The following is a 10,207-nucleotide window of genomic DNA, read 5'->3' on the forward strand; positions in this document are numbered from 1 at the left end:
TAATAATATAAAATAAGCAGATCCAAGTCAGTTTTTTTTGAGAATTTGAAAATGATAAAGGTAAAAAAAATGATGTGATAACCTTAAAAGAGTAACTTGGTGGAATGAAATTCTTTATAAATATATTGTGTAAATTTCTCAATTATAAGTATATATATATATATATATATATAACAATATTTTATTGATATATTTGATAGACTAATTATTACATTATATTCATAACATTTGAATTAAAATTAATTATATAAAATAAGCAGCTTTTTTTGGAGATAGTGGCTTTTAATATGTATAATGATAAAGATGAAAAAATATTGTGATATTGTTAAAAGAATAATTTCTTAAAATAAAATTCTTTATAGATATATTTTTAAATTTCTCAATTTTATAAAATTATAAATTATTAATATACTGTAATATTGTGATAATGTTAAAAAATAATCTTTAATAAATTTCTCAATTTTTATAAAATTATAAATTAGGTATATGTTTACTCATACAACACTTAATTTGATATCAAACCTAACTCCAGTTAATCTTGTAAATTAAGAATTTCAGATGTATAAATATATAAATATATATAATTTAAAGGGCGGGGTGGGGTGAAGTGAGGGATAGGCAAATGTAGTGTGTGCAGGGGCAAAGCGACAAAAGAGCATCAAAATTATGAAAACAAAACAAATATGGATGGGGATGGGGAGCGGGTGGCCCCACCCTTGGCAGCTGCACACAAAGTCTCTCCCATTTTAACCGCTGGAATGGCCCACAGGTTAAATGCAGTGGTGGGTCCCTTCCATTATGAGAGTTTGTCGCGCTGTTTGACTCTAGAATAGTCGGGACTCGGAAGGGGAGGGGTGGGGAATAATTCCCGCACATATGTGGGACCCACAAAAGGCTTTGTGCCACGTTAACCCATCTGCCACCACCCCGGGTTGACGGGGTCCCCTCCGTCTACTGCCACACCTGGAATCGTCCCCAGCCACCATACATCATACTTGATACTAGATGCTCTCTCCCCTGCCCGCTTTCTCCTCTAGATTTGATCATTTGTGCCCCTAAATTTTGGGGCACCCCGCCACCTGCCCTCAAAGAATTTTATCATTTGTACCCCTAAATTTAGGGGCACCCCGCCACCTGCCCTCGAAGTTTGAGGGCTTCCCATACGAAAAATCTCCCTTCCATCGCCATCTATATCTGCTTTTCTCGATGCATCTGGGCACCCTTCCGGCCGCTGCCCCGTAATATTATACTGACTAGTAGTTGTGATTAAGCGCCGCTCTGTTCTGTGTGTCAAAGGCGGCTGTCTATGCATTTCCTTTTTTCCCCTGCCCTTAAATTTGGTGATGTCCTATAAATCATTCACTCAGGTTGTTTTGGGGATTGACTGTACTGTGGAATCTAATTCTCTCTTATTTTATTTTAATATTGCAACTGTATCGATAGAGAGGAGCAGGGGAGGGGGGACGAGGGGGATTGAATAATTTTTATTTCGGTGGTGGGCGTGGGGAGAATGCAAGCAAGTGGTGTACAGTATGGAATGGCAGACGTCTCTCAATTCATGGTGGGAAGGGGTCCCTCAACTCGTGTTCAGAACATATTCCAGGTTTCTCCTTCTGATCATCAACAACAACAGTATTCTTCTCAAACTCAGCAACACCAACAACATCATGTTTCCAAAAATCATCAACCACAACAACAACAGCTGCTGAGACAGCAAGAACATCGGAAGGATCAGATGGTTGCTGCTGCTGAGAAGGTGGGAGAAGGCAGTGCATACAATTCTCCCTGCAAACACCTTGAACCATCTCCCACTCCTGCCCACCAAGCTGCCCAAGCTGGCAATATTAGTACTGATAAGGCTTCCAGCAGTGGGGTAGCAGCTGGGGGAGATGATGATGTGTTTGGGGTTGGGGAGGATTGTGAAAGACTAGCAGGGGGAGGAGGAGGATCTGCAGGGAACCGATGGCCCAGAGAAGAGACTCTCGCTCTTCTCAAGATTCGATCTGAAATGGATGCCAATTTCCGAGACGCGAACCTGAAGGGGCCTCTCTGGGAGCATGTGTCACGGTACAGAGCTTCTCTCTTTCTCACAGCTAATTCAAAATTGCATTACAGCAAGAACTTATTGCATATCTATAACGCAATGTTCTTTATTTCTATATAATTGATGAATCTCAGTCTCAGACATACACATAGCCCCCTTTGTCTTGTGTTTCCGTGAACTAAAATGGTAAATTACATGTTAGCTTATGGGATAGTTCAATTGGCGATTACTGAAGTATTAAAGTAAATAAAATTTAAGATTCAAATCCCTGCACCAAAAAAATGGTGAACAAGATGTTATCTTCAATATTACTTTATACTGATTAGTAATTCTAATTCTATTGCCGGACCTAACCTAACTTGGTTTTCTAATTAGATCATGGTCTCATGGAAACAACTTCGATCCTGGAAACAACACTTGAGATATCCACACTCTAATTCTAACTGTTTGCAGATAGGATCTCGCTCGATTTGGAAGCCTGTAACACCTGGGCTTAACCAACAATGTTAGATTTGTGTTGCTGCTTCTACTTTCTTGGCGCATCTTGATCACAAAGGATCCTCAATTGTAGGGATACTTTTGCTGGTCTATGTTCTTATCCTTAGATTATGGAGATGTAACAATGGAGGGGATTGGAACTCGGGACATTCACAGCGCTACTATATCAGTGACAGTCGCTGTTTTAGCTTCTATGAATGAAGTTTTCTCACCCAACACTGAGATTATACATGGCTACCTATGTGAATCTCCCTATCAACTACAATTATTATTCATTCCATAATTGTTTTTAAGTTTGCAATCTAATTATTCAAATTTTCTAGGTTGAAGATGGGTAAAGTATTCACTAAAAATTTCGGACTCTTAACAATTGCAGAAATATTTATCATCATATTCTTGATGTCAGTGAGCCCCTAGAATCAAATTAGCTGGAAGTATAATACTGGAAGTGGGGCAATTGATTGACCTGAAAAGCTGCAAGTTTCGTGTCCTTTCCATTGCAAAGCAGCCCAAACTTTTTTCGTTAAAGTTCAATTAGGTCGCTATGTATGTAGGTCACTTTGTATGTACTTATCAATAATCACTAGCAGTGGAATGAAGAACTTGGAAAAGTATAAATCAAGCCTATGCTTGCCAAAAAAAGTATAGGTTGAGGTGCAACTGATGTAGCATTATCCTGTGCATCGTTAAATAAAGCAGAAACATTCATTAATAAGGCATGGAGATTTGAATACTTTATCTAAGTTGTTGAATTGCCTTCCAATTTTGAGTATTGATAATAGACATAAAGCAGGTTAAAAGCGAAACACTCAATGCAATATGAAGACTTGAATAGTATACCTAGCCTGTTAAGTTTGCCTTCAGAATATGAGAATGGACGGTAAACATAGATCACATAAAGAAAGAATACAAGATGCAGAAAATTATTTTGAGATGTTTTAGAACTTCAAAACATGAGTATTGATAAGGAACCTGGAAGAGGTGGAGACAATCATTAGGTAAATGGTATTTTTTATATAAATTTTACTGGGACTTCATGTATCTACCTAAATAAAAGTTCTCATTTTATACTATTACAAGATTGATTTTATAATGGGATTAATGCATTTTGTATGGTTGAAATCATATCTGAGTTATAGAGGTTGTGTTTAGTTGAGGTTGCAAGTGTGCTCCCCATTTGTTTGCTACTGTCTTACTTTATACTTGTTGAACATGTTGATCAGGAAACTGGAGGAGCAAGGCTATCACAGGGATCCCAAAAAATGCAAAGAAAAATTTGAGAACATTCACAAATACTACAAGAGATCCAAAGAAGGAAGGGTTGGACGACAGGATGGAAAAAACTATAGATTTTTCAGCCAGCTAGAAGCTCTGTACTCGAACAATAATAACAAACCTCCTCATATCAGCAACAAAGCTGTGAATGATGCTAGCACCATACCCAACGGAGGTGATAGCGTCCAGGCTCATGCAGATCCTACGAGTACTAGACAAGATGAAGACCATAATAATTTAGGAGGCAATTTCATGGTGGGTACAACAAGTGCAGGAAATACAGATCTTAATTCCAGTGAGGGCATCAGTTTTTCTTCAGACTCATCAGAGGACTACGATCAGCCAAGGGACAGTAATAACAAGAAAAGAAAACGAAGTGGCACCAAAAAACTGATGGCCTTTTTTGAGAACCTCATGAAACAAATGATGGAGAAACAGGAGAAGATGCAGCAAACGTTTCTGGAAGCCCTAGAAAAGAGAGAAGAGGATAGAATGATGAGGGAAGAGGCCTGGAAAAGGCAGGAAATGGCGAGATTGAACAAGGATCAAGAATTAAGGTCTCAGGAACGTTCTATGGCTGCTTCAAGGGATTTGGCATTAGTGTCATTTCTCCAAAAATTCACAGGTCAAACACTGCAGCTTGATACTCAATTAATGGATTCTTCTCAGATCCATAGCCAAGGTGATCAAGAACAAGAGCAGGAGCAAGATCTTCATGATGAACAGTACAAGGACTTGAATTGCACTGATCCTAACAGCAAGAGATGGCCTAAGCCTGAAGTCCTTGCACTGATAAAAGTCAGGAGTGGAATGGTTTCTAGATTCCAAGAAACTGGCCCCAAAGGACCTCTATGGGAAGATATCTCTGCGCAAATGTCAGCTCTTGGGTACAATCGTAGTTCCAAGAGGTGCAAAGAGAAGTGGGAGAACATCAACAAGTATTACAAGAAGACCAAGGAGAGCAATAAGAAGAGGCCTGAGAATTCCAAGACATGCCCTTATTTTTATCAGTTGGATGCCTTGTACAGGAGGGGTATGATGTCCAATCCCCATAAGATGAATCAGATGCATGACGAGGGTCTTCGACCTGACGATGAGGATCACCAGGATGAGCTCCTAGAGCAAGTCAGTGGAAGCAATATTAGAGATGACAGTGGACATGGCCAAGGTGCAGATGGAGATGGGGATGGGGAAATTTTGCCTGTCAGGCCACCCCCACTCCCACGCCCACACTCAGACAGTATTGCTCCACCTCAAACTCCAACCAGTAATGCAACAGTGACATTATTTTCTACTCCAGAGAACCGGAATGCTGATAACGGATCCTTACCAAAGGTAATCACTGAATAACTATTTTACCTTGATTCAGGTACTCACTGAGTAACTTTTTTTTAAATATATTTCTGAAGAATAGGATCACTACGTGTCAGCAACGCCTTTTCCAACGTTGCACCCATATCAGTTTTTATCCCACATGCACCCAATACAAACGGCCTCTAATAAAAGAAACCCAAAACACATTTTAGTCCAGCAACGCTGCTGGAATTCAGAATTAGAAATCTGCTGTGTTCTCATCCATTATCCTGGAAACGCATCCTTTGAGGTCAGATATTGATTTGCAAACGCCCAAAATCCCTGAGCCAGTTTAGAACGGTGAGGAAATCGCGTTACGAGGGTGAAACTGTGATTTCCGATAGGATTCCAATGAGTTTTACGCTGAAAATTATGCCAGAAAATGGTGGCTTTTGGTGCCCTTTCTCCTAATAACAACAATATTCAAAATTGATTTCTTCCTGAAAAGACACACACACTGATTTCTTCCTGAAAAAACACACACACACAGATGGTTTTTGCTGATGAACCGTTAATATTCATTTTCTTTTTCGTCCGCTAAAATCAGTGGAGGTCAAGTCGATGCAGTCAAGGTTTCGGAGGTCATTCAATCTATCTGTACAATCAGAATATGTAATTTTAAGTAGACTTAGATTCTGAATTTTACACAAAAAGGGCTATCCAGAAGGAGAATTTAAAAGTGAAAGAAATTCAAATAATGAACGTATAATCTTCTGGTCCATTCAGCTTCAGCTAGACACCATCACATGAAAAGGTTTGAATTTGAATTTGAATTTGGTTAAAGAAGATTTAATCATTCCCAGTCATGAGAAAAAATTATATATATATATATAGAGTATTTCACAATTAAAATAAATATTATTTTAAAATGTATTTCACAATTAAAATATAATAAATGTTGGTTTATTTAATATCTCATTCTCATAGGTTTATCATCAAATAATAATTATGTTGTATTTAGTAAATATAAAATATATTTTAAAAAGTAAGTTTATTTAATATCTCATTCTCATAAATTTATCATCAAATAATAATTATGTTGTATTTAGTAAATATAAAATATAGATTTATTTTAATATTTTATCTAATAAGTAATTAGAACAATTAAAATAAATAAAAATCTAATTAGTTTTGAAAATTTAAAAATATTAGGATTAAGATAAAGTCTTAGTTTATATATTATATATTTTGGAATATTTTTGGCATATTTTTTGATCAAATTGCCCAGTGGCAATAATTTGTTGGAATCACAAATTTAAAGTGAAAATTTGTGTAATCAGACACTCTTAAGGGTTTTGCAAGACATTGAATCTATTTATACATTCAAAAAAGCATTTTAAACCACAAAAAAACATTTTAAACAATAAAAAAATCACCATCTAACCAATTATTTCTCCCCATTCTAATCAAAAGCTCCAAAACCTATAATAGTTAGATGAATAGTTAAGATAAATTTATATTTAAGATGGAAATGACTATAGTTTCTCCCTAACCAATTTCATAGGCCAAACCCTAGAACCTTAGTGTGACCCATTTACACTTGGCCAACCTTCCCCACTCAGGCACATTATCTAGGATGTCAAAAATGGTAGCAACATTGGTTTCCTTGTCCCTAGCTAACTCTTTCTCCCTTTGGTGTTTCCAACACCCATATGGTAGACCCCCTTCAACTATAGTGAAAGTGTTCTCACTTGGTGTTTCCAACATCCATATGGAAAGGCACTTACAATGATAGTCAAAATCTCCTCCCCTAGATCACTTGGATCTCGTGTGAAACCTTTGCTCGATTAGTCGATGAGGCTCTAGCCTTAACTACCTCCATGGGGAAATATGTTGTAGAACAAGTGACCTTTTAAAGATTCAATGAGCTTGTGGGTAGCTTCAATGGGCTTTGGCCTCAGTTCATGGATTTGAACAAATGGATTTTAGAGTTTTCGAAACCTGAGATTAAAGATGATGCGTTTATTTACCCCTATGCAAACTTGGGGTTCTTCATTCTTGAGTTCAATCTAGAAAAAGAAATGGCTCTAATTTTAACTCAACCCCATGGTTATGGAGAAAATATATATTATGTACGAAAACTAGACCATCCAATCATAAATAGGTTATCCTCAACTCTACTGGCTTAGATTTTCAAATTTTTCTTTGTATTTTTGGGATTCAACCTCTGTTTGAGCCATTGGAAAAGCCTTTGGAAGATTATATCACAGTAGTCGTCCTAAACTGGAGAATTGCAGAGAAAATATATATTATGTATGAAAACTAGGCCATCCAATCATAAATAGGTTATCCTCAACTCTAGTGGCTTAAATTTTCAAAATTTGCTTTGTATTTTTGGGATTCAACCTCTCTTTGAGCCATTGGCAAAGGCTTTGGAAGATTATATTACTATAGTCCTAAAATAAAGAATTGCAAAAACATGACTTATGCTTGAATATGTGTAGAAATAGACTTCAACAAAGGGGTTTCCACATAAATAAACTTGACATGTGAAAACTACTCCTAAACACAAGAGCTAGCCTATGAACACATATCTTTTAGCTATAGAGTAAGTTTTGAAACAAGGAATTTAGTAGTGCCTTCCCCAAAAGAGCCCAAGCAATTTAGGGAGCATCAACTTAAATCAACTTGGTGGGTTGGAACTAAGGAAGAACTTCAATTGATTAACAAGGAAGATCCACTTTAGTTGGACCCATCTATGGAAGAGCCAAAAGTTGATTCAGAGGAGAAATTAGTAACACATCATCAAAAGAAGACCTTCCATTATAGTAAGGTTCAACGCCATAAGATTAGGTAGATGAGGAATCTGCCTATCCTTCCATTTGGGATCAAGAAATAGAGTTCCAACTTAACCCCATAGTTTAAGGCATATTGGGTGAATCACTGTAAAGAAGATGGGACTCTAGAGCAAGTAGAACCTTAAATAATGACAAATCAAGACTTAAGGAAAACTTAAGGAAAATCAAAGACTACATCAAATCCAAAAAAATCTTGGACAAACTTCTACCTTTATTATGTAAGCAATTTTTCAAAATCTAATCATATAAAAAGTTGTGAGACTAAGTTTTTGTGAATGTATCTATCTTTTAAAAAAAAGCTAGCTTTTTCACTACATACTCTTCATAAATATTTTGTTAGCGTTATAATAAAAATATAATATTTCCTTGATTATTGTAAAATTTTTAAATCTTTTATTATATTTAAATTTTTTATTTTATAAAATCTAATTTAAATCCGATTATAAGTACATGTAATTATTCTCCATAATATTATAATTCTTGATAATATATAATTGTAATATTAAGATAACTGACATCACATAGATAATCGTAAAACAAAACACTCCTCTATAGCATGAAACAGAAATTGCACACCAACCTAGGGAGTTAGTTCAAATTCACCTTCTCAGTGAGCAAAGCTTGTGGCACCATATATGCCTTATTAACCAATAAACTGACTGACAACATAACTGTTCTATGTGCAGGCCTTTTTTTGTTTTCTGTGATACAGAAACCAGTATCTGCCTACCGATTCTTTTGTTTTTTTTTTCCAAAATATCGAATGTCATGCAATGATAGAAGATACAATTGTCTGTATCCTGTGTTAGAGCTGTGAATATGGAGACCCCAATTGTCAATAATGGAAAATTGCACTTGCAGGCCTCGTAATTCTGACACTGCAGACATACAATTTTTCAGGATTCTGTGAAGCGAGAAGGTTTGTTGATGAAGGAGATACTGGGTCACATGCAAACAACCCCAACCCCACAGCATGATCCTCCATCAGCCCTAGAAACTGGTAGTACTGGTCATAATAACATTAAGAAGAAGGTGGGACTGGTCCATTCTGTTATGAATAATTTACAGGAGCAGGGAAAGAAAAAGCAGAAGCAGGCAGATCTCCACTATTCTGCAAGTACAAGAGATGCTAATTCCTTTATGGAAATGGTTCAAAAGCTAACGGCGGCCGACACTCTAGACTTCAACTTGTCTGCATCATCTCAATAGAAAAAACAAAACCCAAAAAGAAATTCTTATTCTATTAGTAAAGTAGCCATTAAAGGCAATCGGAAGCAGGAAGCAGATTATAAATTGATTGAGAGTATCTTCTGTAATATATGTTACTGTACCAATAGTAGGATAGTATGAGCATGATGTATGGTATGGTGTATTATTGTTAGGGCAGGTATATGAAATAAATATATCAGAGAATGTGATTGGTTGGACTTTGTGTAATAATAATTGGTATTTTATTTATTTATTTATTTGATTTATTAGAATTTGAATTTTGATATGGATGATTTGTATCTCATAATTTACATAATATTCATAACACTATTTACATAATATTTTATATGAATGATCTGTATTTATTTATTAATATAGATTTATTTTAAGTACAGATCTAACATGAGTTTAGAGAGATCAAATTTCTTGACATGTAAATATTTTTAGAGTGTAAAATACAATGTGTTATTTTTAATTGTTGAAATTGTATTTTTGAATGTTTTATACAAAACCAAATAAAAAATTTAACCATAAAAATTTTAATTTTTTCTTCTTTTTCTTATATGTAGATATATATGAAGTTGATATCGACATAAATTAGTTAACATAGATCTTCAAATAGTTTATTTGAATCTCTAGCTAAAATATTTTTGAAAAGTATAAGATTTAAACATTTGATTCACACATTTTTTCACTTTTAATTACTTTACAACATATTCATCTTTTTCAATTATACTCATATTATTTTTATTAGAACATAATTTTTAATTTTTAATTTTATTTTAAAGAGATAAGATCGACAAACTTACACATCTCTTCCCCTTGTATTGAACTGTAAAATGAACCTCTAGACTTAATTAAAAATATTACAAAAAAAAGTAATAATTTCAACCCATTCCTCCCCATATTTACCCCCTAACACCTGTATCCTGTATTCAAATGATATATTCCACTTTCTCTGGCAACTTTTTGCTGGCAAATGTTGCAAGTTCTTTCAATTATTTTGTTTGTTGCAGCAGGTGCTGCGGAT

At 35.4% G+C, this 10,207-nt stretch overlaps 1 protein-coding gene across 2 annotated transcripts; it reads left to right on the forward strand.

Moving 5' to 3' along the window:
• The first annotated feature begins 1,250 nt into the window (after positions 1-1,250).
• LOC149206072 (trihelix transcription factor GTL1-like) lies at positions 1,251-9,455 on the forward strand. Of its 2 annotated transcripts, none has more exons than XM_089395278.1 (3): positions 1,251-2,067; positions 3,766-5,152; positions 8,830-9,014. In XM_089395278.1, exons 1-3 carry the CDS (start codon positions 1,511-1,513, stop codon positions 8,836-8,838), a joined length of 1,953 nt encoding a protein of 650 aa, XP_089251404.1. In that variant the 5' UTR covers positions 1,251-1,510; the 3' UTR covers positions 8,839-9,014. The 2 variants fall into 2 exon arrangements, with proteins under 2 accessions (XP_089251404.1, XP_089251402.1); XM_089395276.1 differs by having other exon boundaries at positions 1,254-2,067; positions 8,869-9,455.
• Positions 9,456-10,207: the final 752 nt, after the last annotated feature.

The sequence above is a fragment of the Pinus tabuliformis genome, chromosome 1_2 (genome assembly GCF_031772625.1).
Source record: "Pinus tabuliformis cultivar Carrire ecotype Pingquan chromosome 1_2, CPIR1, whole genome shotgun sequence".
NCBI classification, from domain to species: Eukaryota; Viridiplantae; Streptophyta; class Pinopsida; order Pinales; family Pinaceae; genus Pinus; species Pinus tabuliformis.